Source organism: Hesperophylax consimilis, chromosome 22 (genome assembly GCF_061612785.1).
Source record: "Hesperophylax consimilis isolate HC1 chromosome 22, BYU_Hcon_1.0, whole genome shotgun sequence".
Taxonomy (NCBI): Eukaryota; Metazoa; Arthropoda; class Insecta; order Trichoptera; family Limnephilidae; genus Hesperophylax; species Hesperophylax consimilis.
In genome coordinates this window covers 23,878,618-23,897,384 of record NC_142857.1, presented here as the reverse complement: position 1 = coordinate 23,897,384, position 18,767 = coordinate 23,878,618, and the positions used below count along the sequence as shown (strand labels likewise).

At 34.1% G+C, this 18,767-nt stretch overlaps 1 protein-coding gene across 1 annotated transcript in view; it reads left to right on the top strand.

Annotated features, from left to right (window-relative positions):
* The window catches only part of Pi4KIIIalpha (phosphatidylinositol 4-kinase III alpha), a 118,585-nt gene that overhangs the window by 22,485 nt on the left and 77,333 nt on the right, over positions 1 to 18,767 (top strand). Inside the window, exons 3-7 of the mRNA XM_089645313.1 lie at positions 5,111 to 5,838; positions 5,936 to 6,049; positions 8,142 to 8,319; positions 11,056 to 11,156; positions 11,998 to 12,148. Coding sequence (XP_089501439.1) covers positions 5,111 to 5,838; positions 5,936 to 6,049; positions 8,142 to 8,319; positions 11,056 to 11,156; positions 11,998 to 12,148 — 1,272 coding nt within the window. The remainder of the gene's footprint in view (positions 1 to 5,110; positions 5,839 to 5,935; positions 6,050 to 8,141; positions 8,320 to 11,055; positions 11,157 to 11,997; positions 12,149 to 18,767) is intronic.

Here is an 18,767-nt window from a genome sequence, read left to right as displayed (position 1 = left end):
TTTTAGCCCCATTTATTGAGTTATTTAAGTTAACCCAGATCTTTATTTAATAATGACAAACCTCGCACCATTCTGAATAATACTCAATGTGATAATGAACGCAATGACAGAAATTTCATGCGCTATTTTATCTGATTCTGCCTAAGCCATACATTATGTTAATTATTGCATATATGCGCTGCTTCGCTGTTATTAGATCTATTTTCACACAACATCAACGATAATTACTGGCCATAATTAAATGTTGTATGCGCTGGTCAATTTTCATTTAAATTATTTTAATGAAAGAAATACAAAATTCCCCGGTAAAACTAATGAATCTAAATGAAACATGAAACAAAACAAGACACAGAAAAATAAAAATATTACGGTCTCGACTGGGAATCGAACCCAGGATTTCTGTCTTACCGGGAGTAAGATATTTTAAAAAAAATTTATGGTAAACTTTGGTATTGCTTGTTATTCCGCGTTCTTGTGGAGTAAACCGATTCATATCTTGTCAATTTGTATTCTGCGTTTGTTTACTTCACAGATGTCAAAACCGAATTGACATTTGGCGCCATTTGCAAAAGTTATTGCGTTTTCCAATAGGGTGATTACTTTTGCCCCACATGCCTTGTCGATTTGTATTCTGCGTTTGTTTACTTCACAAATGTCAAAACCGAATTGACATTTGGCGCCATTTGCAAAAGTTATAGCGTTTTCCAATAGGGTGATTACTTTTGCCCCACATGCCTTGTCGATTTGTATTCTGCATTTGTTTACTTCACAAATGTCAAAACCGAATTGACATTTGGCGGCATTTGCAAAAGTTATAGCGTTTTCCAATAGGGTGATTACTTTTGCCCCACATGCCTTGTCGATTTGTATTCTGCGTTCGTGTACTTCACAAATGTCAAAACCGTATTGACATTTGGCGCCATTTGCAAAAGTTATAGCGTTTTCCAATAGGGTGATTACTTTTGCACCACCCTGTATTAATAAGCAGAGGCGCCTCTATGAATCCAGTCGTGGTAGGTCATTTGAAAAAAATGTGTGACTAATCTTTATTTGATATTGTGAAAAATGCCCATATATTATTATCTGTATCAATTTGTAAATAGGTATGTCATGAATCCGCAACTCAAAATAATATTATTTATTCTTTATTTTTTAATTTTATTTTACATTATAGAAATAAACAGTACATGATTTACAGAGATGAAACAATATATAGGAATAAGATACTTCATGTTGGGTACCTATGATATGTTTCCTTGTAATGTCTGCTAAGTGGTATGTTTATTCCTTAATTACCAGGTGACGTGAGTAGTATATGCGCATTGAACAGTTTAAATTATTGACATGATGCCACGTTTGAATTTGGGCAGTGAATCCGAAAAAATGTCAATGTTAGAGTTTAGACAAATATTACTTAGAGTATGAAGAACTCGGTTGATTGGCGAATTAGATGCTGCATTTGTTTTATAATTAAGCTTGTGGAATAGCACTGTATGTCATGTATGTCTCTGTAATATAGTAAATTGGAAATAACTATACAAATCATGTACTTCAGGCAAATTATTTTAAAGAGGATACATTTTAATGTAGTTGTGCACACCATAAAATAAATAAAATATTTAAAAAAATAAGAGTTTGAAACACTCGTCCGCAGTATCTTACGATACTTGGTGCGAAGCTAAGAGTATGGCGGTTCCATGGTGCGAAGGGTTGGGACATGTATCAATTCCATTTAAATTTAGACTTAGATTCTATTTCACAATGATCTTTTAAGTTTTTTGTTTTGTTTCATTCTTCAGCTTCATTCTAAATCGTAAACAACATAAAGAATTATTCCAAACCTTTCCCAAACTGTCCAATTGTCCAACAACCATTGTTCCACACACAACAAGTGTGTAAAATGAAAAACCGACATATGTTTATATCACCATATCTTTAAAACGTAGTTGCGCGTAAGGTTTTAAAATTGAATAGCCTTAAAATGTGTACCCTTCACCCCCCCCTTTGCCCCTTGTCCCCTTTCCTTGACCCGGGCCAAACGACAGGGAGCATTATTATCGTTGCATCTTGGTCACCGCGAACATTTGTGTCATTTTGTGAATACCCGCATATGTTGAACTCGGCTGTGATTGTTTTGGAGCATCACAATCGTCTAGTGAAACGTTTTTACCCGCCGCAGTGAATGTCACTGTTTTTTTTTGTGTTGAGTGAGCGAGTGTTAAAGGGAATTGCCCTTAATTGTATGCAAGCTGATAAGTGTAAAGGAAGCAGCGGCTACAGAGGACGAGACCTAGGGTAAGTCTTTGGCCTTTCCCACTCATTTCCTCTTGTAAACAAACACTAAGGCAAATACAATTCGTTTTTGTTTTGTCTAAGTCATTATCGCACTTACCGCAACCCACCCCGCACAATTGCGAACGAAAGATTTGCGCACCACCAAAACGTATAATATTCATCGTTCTGTCTCTCTCACGGCCATGACCTAAGCATCCCTAAGCTTTCTTTGGTACCTAATTTTTACTTAGACTAAAGACATAGTGCCATCTCGTTTATTCTATGGGACAGAAGATGCCAAGGCCGTGGACATTCTTTAAATTGACCCAGCGAATCGTATGTACTTGTGAATGAAAGCTTCTATTAGGGACAATAGATGTCACTGCTCATCACTCGCTGCCCCAGCCGCTCGCAGCTTTGCTATTTCGTGGTACATTTCAAATAAATTAAGAATAAGGCCAGTTGTTTTGATGTTGTCTTATAATTTTCGGGGGTCAAAAACCAATTGACCTAAAGGAAGAGCCGCCCCTGTTGATAAGTAAGACAGAGATCCTGAGATCAATTCCCAGTTGTGACCGTTATCTTTTTATTTTCTGTGTCTTATTCTATTTCATGTTTTGTTTAGATTTATTAGTATTATCTTCTTCTTCAATGATATATTACATTGATGGGTATAATCACGCTACAAGGTTCACAGAAAACTTATTAATCCTAAAAGCAAACAAAACTATATTTCAAAAAGGACCACACTACATGTCCATTAAGGCGATGCCATACGTAGTAATGCAAAATCATGTGTTTTTGGTTTGAAAATTTGGTCGCCTAGAAATGTTTCAGATGCTTTAATTAAATACTGCGAGTAGAATACATCTTGGCCTTTGAAATAATCGAGTATTTTTTAGATAAGTCTTTTTATAAGCCCAGAAAAAAATAATGTAGAAGGCCTATGAACACTGCTTTAAAGTTCAAAATCTCCTACTTACGAACCCATTTTCGGTTATGATTTTATTGTATAATGTGGCAAATTAAGTTATTTATAAAATGATCGAAAAAAAATTAAATATTTATGCCTGAACATCCACAAAATAAAATAAAAGGCACTTTTTGGCCATGTTTTTTTCTTGCATAAATCAAAACAGGCGGTGTTAAGCGGGAATTTGAACCTTATCGCCATCTACGTAAGGGTTGTTATTGATAGCGGCTCAATTTAAACTATTACACGACGTAGTGCATCGCCTTAAAGTATATAACAACCTTCCACGTAGCATCAAACTAATAGCCGGCATACTTAAATTTTAATCATCACTAAAACATTTCTTTTAAACAAATGTCACTACACCTTAAATGAATACCTTACATAAATTAAATACCTCTGTTTTTTATTTATTATTTACATACATTTGTTAACATGTAATTGTTGGGTTATGTAATAAAATTTGTATTTGTTGGGTTAGCTGGAAGAAATAGGATGTAACCTATAAGCTATACCCTTTGTACTCTGTATTTTTGAACAATAATTTTTTTTTTGAATTTTGAGTCTTCAAAAGTTATTAAAGAAAATAAAAATTTAAACCTCATAGTATTTCTGTACCCGAGAAGTATAATGATGCAACTCCGATATACGAAACGTTCAGGAGATCCGAAAACTTGAACGTTTCATGTGTTGGAATTGCATCCCTATGCTTCTCAGGTACAAATTTTAATTCCTCCTATTATCAGCGTTATAAGTGTAAAATTTTGCATGTATAGTGATTTATTTAATTTCCACGGTATAAATATACCATAAACAATAATTGCATGTCACAGTATACAAGCATAATCAAATACTAAAAATATGTTTTTGTTAAATAACAATGAACTGTGTAATTTGATTGTAAAATGACGACAGACAGTATAATATGAATACAATCTCTAGAAGGATGTAAAAGTAGGAAATAAAGTACCTACAGAATATAATATACAAGGTGTCCGGAGGGAAAGTGCACTAACTTCGCGAGGTTCTACATGATAAAATAAAAAATAAAATAAGTTTTTTCGAAATTCCAACTTTTTTTTCCCATATTAAAATATTTAAATATATAGTTTTTTTTCCCTTGCTAATATATTTTTCCATATAAGAATATTTATTTTCCCATACAAACGATTCAACTTTTTTTATCTAAAAACTACCTTAAAACGTTGGAATTTCGAAAAAGTTATTTATCTTTTCTACTTCTAAAATTGTGTAAAATCACCCCCTGAAGTTAATGCACTTTACCCTTTAGGTTAAATTAATATTGATTGAAAAGATATGACAGTATAGCCTTTTTGTACCTACCTTCCCTGCATACACATATTACTAACTTCATTTAATCCAGGTACAAGCAAGTGTTTGAAATGCTCAGTCCTGGTATTGTTACATTTAAATAGGATTTTGGCATGAATAGCTCTCGTAGGTATGTTAAATTCAATGGGGTTAATTAAATCAGGGCTGTCTATACTACTATTTACAATTTTATACAAAAATATTAAATCGGATATAATTCTTTAATCTGAGAGTTTTAGTATATATAATTCTTATATTGAGTAATTATAGTTTACTTATTATGGGAATACCGAGAACGATTGAGGACTTATCTAACTGAGGATTGACTAAGAAATCCTACACACTTGTCCACTCGGCTCTTAACCGGGTTTATTGTAGCAAGCGTATAATACGGTTGTATTCCATAGAACTTGTAATATAAATAAATTGCATTGCATTAATAATTGTTACTTCCATTCCGTTTAACTATTCTCGTTTTACCATTCATTTTCTCCTCGCATATTCTAAGAAATGTTTGAACTCTAATTCCAGGTATTCCCGCGGCAGAGAAGTTCAGTTTCTGCCTCAACACACTCCTGTCCGATATCGCCACGCGTCATGCCGACCTACGCGATGAGATCATCTCGGCTCAAGTGGAACTCATGAACAACCTCACCAAGCACATCACCGAATGCCACGACAGCAAGGAGAACGCCCTTTCTAAGTTGCAACTCTGTAAATGCACCATTCCCGTGCTGATTGGCCTGGCAAGATCCATGGGACGGTTTTGCACAAACAATCCGCCACTTCTTTGCCGAATATTTCCTGAACCCGACCCACCTGTTCAAGTTAAGATTGTTAACTCGGTGATGCACGATACTCTAAATAAGAAACGGAGCTTCAGTCAGTTTCGCTCGATCATCCCACGCTCGCTTTCCGGTAACTTGAATCCGGCGGCGATCGAAACTTTAAGCGTGAACTCGCAAGATATAAGCGACGGGATAAATTCGACGAATTCTCTTAAGAAGGGTTATCTTCAGAGTCATAATTCGGTTCCTTACGATCCGACGGTATATTTCTTCACAAAGTACGGGTCGAGTTTTAACCAGTTCCCGAACATGAGATTCGCGATGGAGTCGCCAGAAAAAAGAGCAAATTTGCAGTTTCCACTGATGCATCTGCAGACTATCTTGGCTGTGGCAAAGAAGTTGTTAGTTAAGGATCTGCTAAGCTATTTAGATGAGGAAGCAGAGGATATTTTTGCATCAGGACAGATTCAGGTATTTTATTTTGCGTTCATTTACTGTCAAAAATATCAATATCAATCAATACTGTCACAAAAGTAATTCATTTTGTATTTGTTTTTAATTTGTTTAGGTGTTCCCCTACCGATCCTTCTCCGAGACTCTGAACTTGGCCATGGTCACACTCCTCAGGGAGTTACTGCAGAGTCAAAAGGACTTACCTGTTCCGTTTACCAAAGATGTTCAGGTAATATGAATTGATTATTGTATTTTCGAACTCTTTTTTTTTGCTGTCTAAAAACGAACTAACTAACAACCGTCATGCCGTTTCCCAGTAGGGAAAGGCAGAGAGAATGGATCGCCATACAATTCTATCTTGGCACACACTTCTTTGCTTCATTTACATTCACAACCACTTGAGTGAATGGTTTTCGGTTTTCGATTTAATTAATATCATTCCTCTAAATATTAATATGGAAACATATATGAACAGCGGTTTAAAGCCAATGATCCCACCAAAATTTACCGTTTATCCCATATTTTTAGGTCTATGCACATTCTATTTGGTACATTATGGCAAGCGATCGCTCAAGACATTTTTGCAAATTTTCCATAATATGCCAAAAATCGTTCTACTGGAATAAATTGGTGGATAAAAACTCTTCCGTTATTCTAACATGGCCCGACTAAAGTATTATTATCATTCCATATCTTCCCAAAGCGTCCCCGACTTCTACCATTCACTTTCGTATCGTATATTCTTCATTTCCTCCTTTCTATCTGTTGTGTAAGTAGAGAATATAATTTAAAAAAAACTAACCAACCATTACGCCGTTTCGCCGCAGGGGTAGGCAGAGAGGACGGACCGCCAAACAACTCGGTCTTGGCACACACTTCTTGCCTCATTCACACTCATACATACTCTTCTATTATTCTGACTCTTGACATGGCCCGACTTGAGTATCTGATTCACTTGGTCGTGCCATGTCTTCCTCGGGCGTCCTCGACTTCTGCTACCATTTGCATTTGCATCATATATTCTCCTTCCACTCCTTTCTTTGCTCATTTGCTCTACATGCCCAAACCATCTATGCGTCCCTTTCTTAATCTTATTCATCAGCCTTGCACTCTGTGGATCTCCACATTTCTCACACGATCATACATGGTTTTACCACACATACGCCTCAGGGATCTCATTTCAACAGCATTTCAGCATCTACTTTCATCCTTTCTCTGCTAGTTCCATGCCTCACTTCCATACATCAGGGTGGGTTTATTAGCGCCAACTGTGTTCAGTCTTCCATTAATGGAGTTACCTACATTTACCCTTCTTTCAATATCTCTGTCAGCCTTCCCATCTCTCTAGAACATACTTCCTAAATACACAAACTCATCCACCTGCTCCAAGTATTCCTCATTCACAACTATATTGCACACTGTTTTCGTACTCTCTCTTTCAAACACCATTACTTTAGACTTACTTATGTACATTCATCATTAACTCATTTTTCATACATACTTCGTGCATCCTAGACACGAGAGACTGTAGATCTTCAATACTGTTTGCAATCAGCACCGCATCATCAGCATACAACAGGCAACATACTTTCAGATTACTCAAATTCGCACCCAATCCCACCTCTTTCAATTCTTGCATACAATTATCCATGTTAAGATTGAATAACCACGGTGACATTACGTAGCCTCGTTTAACACCTTTTGTGATATCAAACCACCCTGAGAATATAATCACCGCAGTGAAACGAAGACGGACTTTTGAAAATTTCATGATTTGTGGAATTTGATAACCCAGGAAGAATAATTAACCATACAGACAATTTTCAATAACAAAGAGTGGTCCTATTGTGAATGTCCTGTTTTTAAATGCATCTATTTGAATTACACTTTTGTTTTCGGTAGTGAATGAATGCATATTTTGAAAGCGGGAATTAACCCACTTCCCGACATCCGATTGAGCTAAAACTCGACAGATAGACTCGTTGTCGATGACAATGCATTCTATCAAACTTTTGGTGGCAATCATGTACACATACGCGGTCATACATGCATTTCTCTGAAATCAGATGAAATTAATGCAGTTAATATGCAAAATAAATGTCGTTCCTACATGGTCGGCATTTAGCGAGGTTGGTACAGTTGTCGACTGCATTTCCTAGGTAGGAAGGTTCAATCTTCAAAATATTTTAAAGACTTTCGAAAATAGATTTACTATTTTAAAACACGATTTTACGGATCGATTTTTTATAAGGTTTTATCACCGGTGAGAATTTTTTTTTAGATTTTCAATCAATTTGTATTTAACAGTAATTTTTTTCCAGGAATTTGTCAAGTGCCTCTTCTTGAACGGTCAGACGGAGCTACAGAGCCGCCACCACGACGCATCGGAACGGGAGGACCGTGAAACCAACTATGCAACGGTCAACAAATTCAAGGTCAACGTCATGGCCAACTCGGCTTGTGTCGACCTGCTCGTGTGGGCCATCGGTGACGAAACTGGTGAGAACTGCTCAGCCTTTGAAATGTAACAGTAAAGTTGTAAATGCGGCATGAAAAAGAATGAAAGGTTGCAACTGAGCTATAGCAGTAATTATGGGCATAGTTCTGATGTCTCTATTATAACCTCTCACGTTTTCTTGTAAACGATAAAGATAAATGATAGGCTGCAACGGAGATCTCAGCAGCAAGAATGCATTCTTTTGGCTGCCAGGGCGTTAAGACCTGGCATTTAGAATTTCTGCCGATATGTAACATACTTCTTTTCTTTAAAAAATTTATGATCTTTTTGAATATAATTTCTATTCAGTTGCCGAGATAAAAATTAACTATACAAAATTCGCTCAACAGAAAAAAATCGCTAAGTATGCTCCAAAAATTATGAAAAAACACTTCTGGTTCTGATATTTAACATGTTGTAGGTATGAAAAAATTCACAGAGATTCTTTAAATGCTACATAACTCAGATGTAATGTATGATTTAATAAGTCATGCCTCTTGCGCCTATTCATTATACTCTTTTTTTTATATTAGCGTGTTTATTAGTCTTATTTACATATCTCCCTTTCAAACAATCTTTTTCTTCTTCTTTTTGAACACTTATAACGGAACCTTAACGAGAGGGTTCAATTCCGGTTCCAGTAAAGAATCGGTCCAAATTAATACTTATTTCCAATCTTTGCTACAAAGTTAGCTATTCCGTGTACGATGGTTTTTTCAATCTTCGATTCCTCGTTTGGTGATATTTATTCATGATTAAACCTGAAACCTTTTACAACTGGTTGAAATTTATTTATTTAGCTACCATAAGCATTCAGCCCATAGGCTCCCATTTTTCAACTTATTTCTTTCCCAGTGCGCCAATCCCTTTGGTAAAGTTTACCAAAGTTATCATTGGGTTTTTGACAATGTTTCCCAGTTTTACAACCTACTCAATTGCTGCCATAGACGAATGGGTGTTACTTTGGTAAAGTTTAGCAAAGTATTATTGGGTTTTTGACGATGTCTCACAGTTTCACAACATGGTATTCAACTCAATTACTGCCATAGACGAATGGGTGTTACTTTGGTAAACGTTTCTACTCCAATTACTGCTAAATGAGCCCAAGTCATTGAAGTAACACTTCATTTCAACAACTATTTACGCCAGGGGAGGTGGAAAAACATGCACAAAATAGGTTATTAGGCTTTTAGTTTCGGTTATTTAAATCATTTGTGTGTATTTAGATTGCAGTGGGAATCTTTTGGAAAAGGTCACTTCATACTAACAAAATCCAACATGGCGGTACAAGATATTTTGATGATGGAAATTATGGAAAAAATGGAACATTAACTTCAAAAATTTGTATCCGTTGAGCGCCAATATGTATCCAACTTGAAATCTGACAATAATATTTTCTGTTTGTGGGATTCTTTCCTTTGGCCAAACTACAAAGGTTAAATCGCGGAAGTTCGGCATTTCAATGGTTAATGCATATTTTACTATCTCCCCCGACGTCAATAGTAGTTTCATGTTGTAATTAAGTTGAAACGAAGTATTATTTAAATAATTTAGTTTATTTATTCATTTTCGGGAAATCGACAGCTTACATTTAATCAGTTTGTACATAAGTATTATATACATAGTAAAAAAAAAAACAAATTATGGATTTCCTCCTTGTGACTTTAACTGAGACAGAATAAAATGGAATAAGTTATTTAAATTTGTGAGAAAGGAATATGAATTAAAAAATTTATACAAAGCAAAGATTATATAAAACGAAAAATTTACAAAACAATAGCCAATTCGCAACTGAAAATATCAGCCATGGATAATACGCTATCGTAATTATTGCATAGTCTGTTCAGGCAAGAATTCTGCTTAGAGTTCGTTTTGCATTGATCCACCCTGAACAGGACACAAGAGCGTGTTTAACTCTGGGCATTGAATATTATTGTTAACTACTTTATACAGGAATAGAGCATCCTTATGATGATGCCTCCTTAGTGCAAATTAAGAAGTAACTTTACGGTTACTTCATCCTCTTCTCATTTCCATTAAAAGCTATTGATGTGTTCAACTCCCGAAAGCTACCACTAGTTGATTCTATTTCCTTAACAACTTATGTTTTTAGAAATAGTGTAACCAAATAATGTACCTATATAATCTACCATGAGTAGTTTCCTCAGAAAATTGATGATTTTTCTATTGTGTGTATATGGATACGGCGGCACTCTGTATTTTTTTATGTGCAAAACTTTAGCCTCTTTTGTTTAATATTCATCTCGTGTTGTATATTTCTATGTAGGTATTATATATTTTATCTTATTTTCCAGTTGAAGATGAGTATGACGTATTAGACTTGGCCCAAGTCCTTATGTATGAAATAGGTGAAAATGTTCTGTCAGTTAGTGTGGCCCTTGTTGCAAGCATAAAAAAATAATAACCCATAGATAAAAGTGCCAATTTGACAGGCTATAAAATTATATGTTTTTCAGCCATGTTTTTTTTTTTATTCCAGTACCTGCCCGCATAACTAAAAATAATTGTTCATCGTCCCTTTGCTATAAATAATTTTTTTTTTTTAATTTTCTGCCTTCCTGTCCTTAGCCAATTTGATGTCATTTTTGATTTTAAATCCTTGCTTGCTGGTTTTGCTTCCCGTTTGACAGCTCCGATCAAAGCATTTGTTTTTTATTTTCGAAAATATATTTTTTTCGTGTTTTGTTTTTGTTCTTTTATTTGAATATTGTTTTTAGGTGCTGACTCTTTGTGTGGCCGCTTGAATGAAAAACTGACTTCAACACACAATCATAAACTTGTACTGGCCCATATGCCATTACTGATGGTTTGTTTAGAGGTTTGTACATTTTTTTATTGATTAAAGTTATAAAATACTCTTGTCGTCATCTACTTACACGGCTAAATTTGGTATTAACTCATTACAATGCATTGCACATAAGCAATATAACGCATTACCTAGTAATCTAAAACTTTCGACAACTAACAAAAAAACATTGGCAAAAGCTCTTAAAAGCTATTTCCTCAGCAGTTTTATTAATGACGGACACATTCTTTCTTTGGAACTCCAAAATATCTTCTGCTTTTATTTATTTTAATGTATCTATGTTGTCTTGTCTTTAACATAATGTTGTCTTTCCTGAAATGAGTTTTGTAAACTCACTGGGAATAATATATTATAACTTATTATTTTGTAATAAATAAATAAAAAATATTTTGTACTGTCCGAGCGTCCTGTTTTAACTCAACCATTTGTCATTTTAAAATAAATGTAATTTTTTTTTGTTAAATCCGGTTCAGGTTTCGAGATGGTGGCCATTTTAACCTGTCATGCGCTGCAGTAACCGATTGGTACAGTAAAAAAAATCAATTCAAAAACATTAAGTTATTATGAAATTAGAATCAGCTGGCGCATAGCGAAAATTTTGCATCGTCATACAACGGGTTAATGGTTCAGTAAAGATTCTTTTTTCAAATGAGAAATCATCTCGTTTATTAACTAAGTTGGTAGGAAGTTAAGTACCTACTTTTAAATTTTATAATTTAAGAGAAAATTTATGTTTTTGATTGAAAATAGGAGAAAATTGGAAGCATTCTTTTTTGGACGCGAGGTCTAATATTCACAGAACTACTAGTATTAAGAACTACTAGGAAAATGTTTTATTATTTTCTGATGACAGGGCCTGGGCAAGTTGGCGGTGAAGTTCCCCAACATCGCGGGCACATCCATCAACTGCCTGCGCGAGTTCCTGGTGAAGCCGTCGCCTATCCTGGCTAAGCTGCACAAGCTGGCCGCCGACCGGGTCGTCAAGGAGAAGGTCAAAGTCACACGTTAGTAACAACACTATTCGTATTGTGGTCGGCTTTGTGGTAACGGCAGTAGTTACATTAATTTAATGAGTTCAACAAACAGAACACTGATAAAACAGAACATTGAAAAATGGAGAAAAAAATAAACAACACATAACTTTCTTCTTTTTCTATTCTTCGTGGTCCTGCGCTGCATTTGTGGATGTGATATTTGATCACTTAAAGCATTTGTGATTTTCCTCTGTTTCTCCTAGCCTAGCCTAATCTATTCTAACCTAACCTAACCTATCTTAAACTCACCAAACCCAATGTCTGCTCCATTTATTCCCTGGCGGAATTGATGATGTCCACAGGACTATGCCTGAGGTTCTAGGCTGGCTCACAGGCCTAGATGTCCCTCTCTGACCCTCCCACCATACGGAAGAAGAATAAAAAGACCTAACCTAATCTATTCTTTTATCATGTTCTGTTTTATTCGGTAACCCATTTAATGATATTAATAATTAAGGTTGGGGTGTTCAAAATAATGCCACTTTTGATGACAGTACAATCGGAGATCAGTGCTATTTTTAACATTTGACATTAAAATGGCTGTTTAACATTGATTCTTTGTCCGTTTCAGCTTTTCTTCAAACAAGTCGAGCATAACTTGTCTGCCGATCATAATTTGTTAAAAAGCTACAATGTACCGACGCATTTAACGGGGACCGTTCAAAAGTCTATAATTCAAAATGGTGCCGATTGTTGATTTGACTGTCATTAAATGTGATGAAAGTTTGAAACAAACCAACCTTAATGATGTTTGGGGATTGGTAAATAGCTAGAAATGCTAAAAACAGTATATATATATACAGTGAAACCCTCTTATAAGGTTTTTCAGGGGATCAAAACAAAAACTATGTGGTAATCTTACAAGGGTTTTACTGTATTTGCTAGTTGAGTTGAGTGTTGTAAATGTTACTTTATCATATTGTGTACATTAAAACAATGATTATTTTTTTATATTATAATTCAGAGATTTCTGTAATATTTTTTTGGGTGGCCAGATAACTCACCAAAATGTCAATTCAACACACCTTTAAAAAGTGATATAATGTCATGAAAAGTGATGAAACAAAAACTAGATTGCTTTTAATGACTTTATATCAATTTTTAAAGATGTGTTGAATTGACATTGTGCTGAATTATTATGGAACCTTCATGTCATATTATGAGCACTATGGCAAAGAAAAACCAAAAAAAGTTTTTTTTGGATTTTTTTATTTGCTTCTTGTGCTAATGAGTCTGTTGAGAAAGTGCTAGTCAGAATCGAGATGTTGCTTGAAATGGCTTTAGCTATGTTCGGTGACCGAATCTAAATTATTATTAACCTTAGTCTTTCCTTAATTTGGGTGGACTGGTTGGATACTGTAGTCTCAATGGCTTCTAGAAATAATGTAAACAAGATTCTTATAATGTTAAATGTGATTTACTGATCAATTTGGCAGCACTTTTCTGATATGTGGAATAATTTGAATAATTAATAATCATTGTTTTAATTTATTTGTTAATAACACGTCTGCGTTAAAAAGCTGTTAATACAAACAATTAAAATTTATCCTAAAATGTACATGTTAAAATAAAATTTCTGCTTCATTTTTCAAAAGAGAATCCAAGCATTATTCAAGATAATTATTTATATATACATATATGGCGTCCGGAAACCGGTGGTGAATCTACAAACGACTCCAAATAGTCGATTTTGTGGTATAACTTTTTTTTACAAATAAGTGATACCACAAAATCGACTATAAGCTCAAAAGCTTTCATTTTGGAGTAAATAGAGTCCGAAGTTGGAATTCATTAGGGCAATTTTATCAAGCCACAAAATGAAAACTTTACAAGAGGCGATAAAAATTAATATTTACAAATTCGTAAAATTAATTTAAAATGTTTAAGATTTTATGAAAGTGCTTATTTAAAAAAAAATTCTATTTAAAATATTTCATTTTATTTATATTCTATTTTAATTTTCCAGAAAAAACCTAAAAAAAACTTTGCCCATAAATAAAGGTTTAACGATCGTTGTTCCCAACTTTTCGAACGATCAATCTCAGGATCCGATCAGCCAAGTGATTTGTTCAGTAACGTTCAACTTGCCGTTTCCAAACATCTTTACAGTTGATTATCTTAAGTAGCCCTGCCCACTTTCATAGACAATAAAATGACGTCAAAGTAAAAACTTTCAATGTTAAATTAATATTGACAAATTAATTATTGCATTTATTATAAATGGATATAATTTAAAAAAATATATATATTTAAACATTATCCGATGTTTCATATATTTTTAAACAAACGTATGTAATATATTAAAAATAAAGTGTTAGCTTGACTTTAATGCCACCATGTCTTGGTGTCGCGAATATTTTTCACTCTGTCGACACTTTTTATTTACTGAGGCAAGCTTAATCCAATAGTTTGGCTTCCTTAAATCGGTTGATCGCTCAGTCGCCACCTTTCCGTTGGAAAGAGCGTAGTTTTGCATTTGAGCAGTGTTGAGCCAAAATTTCGGCTCAACTGTTGATCAGTAGGATTGGGAACAACGGCCGTTAGTGTTAAAAATGCCTGAATCAGCAAAATTTTTTTTATTACGTTATACTTTGAAGACTATTCTATACGAATACACTGAAAAGTAACATTCCCAACAAATGTGGCTTGAAGGGTTTTACCAAAACACAGTCGATGTCTTTTAAAATGCATCGAAGCTAGAAACTAGTTTCCGGACACCTTGTATGTTAATTATATGGAATCTCTCGGTATAAAAAAATAATTTAAATTATTAACTGCGACTTCGCCAAGCTTTTTTTTTTTGCTCATATCTCCACTTCCCAATGCTACGTTAGTCGGTAACAAAGCATTTCTCTAACGATGTATTATATAAATATATTGTATTTGCAAGCATTAATGTTTCCTACAACCAAGAAAAGAAAGAGATGATGAAAATGTAACTCTTTTGCTACATTTTCAATCTGTATTTTGCTTTTGCTAAAAAGATACAGTATTTTCAAAGGTAATTTTTCAAAATCTAGTGATGCTGCTGTTACAATATTAATAAATCTTTAAAGTGTTCATAATGGACAATCATTATTTATACAATTTTAATTATAATCTCATGACTGTTGATTAAATAATTTATTGTAATCTCGCGAATATTGATTGAATAAGTTTAGTCTCAAATTCTTTATTGAAAAATTGTTATCTCATGATTATGTATTGAATAATTTTTACTCATAATTGTAATCTCACGATTATTGATTGAATAATTTATTGTAATCTCATGATTATTGGTTAAATAATCGCACATAATTGTATTCTTTCGATTATACTCGTTTATGAATTCAATATTAATTATTTTAATCGGTTTCTTAAAATTATTGATTATTTGGTAACTTTATTTTACGATTGAATTAATGTAATCTTACAATAAATTATTGATTTTTTATAATCATAGTCATGCGTTTATTAATTGAATTATTTTGCACATCTAATGTACAACTATTCTAATGTGTAACCATTTTACAGTAATTATTGATTGAACAGTTGTAATTAAAATCATACAGTTCAATTGAATTGTGTAATGTAACCGTTATTGATTTGACAATTTTTTAATTGTAATTTGTTGCATCGCTAGTTTAACCCAGAAATTAACCAGAAATTAATATTGAAAAGTCTCCTGTTTCATAATGGATGTAGAAATTATTAAGGCTTTTATCGCTGTCTGTCCGCTATCGTTTCTGCATTGCACTACTACTATCTGCACCTGTGGCACTGTAAAGTCCTATCAATTGGAAAATACTAAATAATTAATAAATTAAACCCTAAAAATTAAAATAATGTGTATTTAAAATAATTGGTTTTGAGAGTGGAATTTAAAATTTGTAATAAATATTTTGTGGTGTATTACTAGTCTCGCTTCTTTTAACAGCTTCATAGTGGAGTTCTGATACCAATCCTGATGTATGGCAGTGAGGAATGCAATTGTCAGACCAATAATTAATGAGATTCCTGAGGCATTTGTGTAGTTAGAAAATGAATGAGCGAATTACGAACGAGAATATCTACTAGCTTTAAAAGTCTCCAGTCGAAAAGGAAGGGCCCTAGCAGTAACAGCTTATAAAATTATACATATCTATTGTTTGTACCAAACAACTACTTTCAGGGGTGGCACCATGATCTGCTGTGAATTCAACGTGGTAGAACAGAAGTGTTGGCTCAGCACAGCATCGCACGGGATGTGGTGCTACTAAGTTACATCTCTCTCGATGTCTTCAACATAAACCTTAAAGGTTTCAAGAGACATACAAAAGTATCTTAATTCATTGAAAAAAATCTGAATAGAATGAAATGTCTGAAAGATTGAAATATGATTTGAATGCATATAGTGGATGCGTTATGAAAGGAGTGTTGTATTAATTATGTCATGTTGTGCAGGTTGATAGAAAGGGTCTGGGACATCCTAGGAAGGCATGTTGTGCAGGTTGATAGAAAGGGTCTGGGACATCCTAGGAAGGCATGTTGTGCAGGTTGATAGAAAGGGTCTGGGACATCCTAGGAAGGCATGTTGTGCAGGTTGATAGAAAGGGTCTGGGACATCCTAGGAAGGCATGTTGTGCAGGTTGATAGAAAGGGTCTGGGACATCCTAGGAAGGCATGTTGTGCAGGTTGATAGAAAGGGTCTGGGACATCCTAGGAAGGCATGTTGTGCAGGTTGATAGAAAGGGTTTGGGACATCCTAGGAAGGCATGTTGCGCAGATTGATAGAAAGAATCTGGGACATCCTAGGAAGGCATGTTGTGCAGGTGGTTGATAGAAAGGGTCTGTTACATTCTAGGAAGGCATGTTGTGCAGATTAATAGAAAGGATCTGGGACATCCTAGGATGGCATGTTGTACCCCTGCAAGAAAAGTGTCACAATTCAAAAAAGTAAGTTCAGAGAAAATGTTAATTTTGTAATCTTATCATATTATGCTATTAATTTCGAAGCAAATATAACAAAAGTATAGTCAAACAATATTTTAATTAAATCTTTCACATCTTTTTAATGTATATTATGTAAGTACTTAATAATAAATATTATTTATTTATTTTCCAAATATTTCTGGATTTCACCCTTCAAGTTATTAAAAATGATGGAAAAAGGACTTTATCCCTTTTAGTGCCATTGTTTTTTACTCATATGTGCTTAGAAATGCCAAAGAAATCTTTTGTTTTTGATATCATTTACCCTTGTCTCGAAAAAAAAACTGTATCTCTTCAAAAAATTATCGAATTTTAATAAATTTTTCGGTGTTTTCTTAAACTCTTTGCACGCGGCCGTATCAACTGTTACGGCAAAAAGTCCATACTCACATGCGGCTGTATCAACAGTTGATACGGAAACTTTGAATGCCGATATTCCAGCGGTCTTTTGACATAAATTTATTTCCCGCTCGCTTGAACATTCGTAGAACTATCACGATGCTGACATCTACAAGAATTTCTCGAAAATAAAATTGTATTTCATTAAAAAAACATCGATAATCAAGTGAGCCTCTTTGCGCCTTCGAGTGCTATAGTTTACAATTTTGTCAACGGATGGCGTTAGTTCAATTTTGTTATTATATTAACCACTCAGAACATTAGAACATCAAAAGACGTAAATATGATAATAGCGGTCAAGACATTAGAACGTCTTTTCACGTAAACGCGCGAGATTTTAGAAAAATCGATTTATTTCCATCACTAGTAAACGGATTGCCATGATTTAAAAAACAGAGTATCGATAATGAATAACGCTACGCGTCTGTATTCAAGAATATCTATGGAATGTAGAGGTGCATTATCTAAGTCGATTGGATATGTCATCTTGTTCGTTCATAATTTATTGCGTTTTTAAATAATTTATTAAAAATATTTTAGTTTGGACGGTTAATATTTTGAGGTGACTAATAGTTTTTAATTATATTTCTTCAATATATAAAGTGTTATTTCTTTATGATACTCAGAAAAAAGTACATTTTTCACAGCTTTGAAATAATGGTCAGCGATTTTTACATATTTTTGACGTTTTCAGAAAATGTATATTTAGAAACGCAAATATTTACGTATAACAAAACAATACGATAGTGAATTTCATAATCTTTCCAAAACATTTTTTAGAATGAGGATACGTTTCCCAAAACGTGAGTTATGAAGCTTTTAACAAAACTCGTGAATAACACAAAAATTTTCACGTTTTGACAGTTCGCAAAGGAACACAAAGTAAATAAAAGTCTTTTTCTGAGAGGTTAAGTGACATAAAATTTAAGTGTCCAGTTTTAGAAAAAGTTTTCATAACTAAAAATGATAAGTGATCATGGTGTCCCACTTGTGTCTATCACCTAAGTACACACACGCCGAGTGAATGGCGGGACCACATTCAAAAGATACGGTACGTCTTTGTATGAAATTTTATGTTTTTGTTTTTATAAACATCTAAGAGTGTTGACATTCACTGTTTTTGTAATTGAAATAAGCGATTTAAAAAAAAATAACGCACACCATATGCCCTACCTCGCACGCCGAACTCTCAACGCACACTAAAGAAGTGAAAATCGTCGAAATATCGACGATACGCATT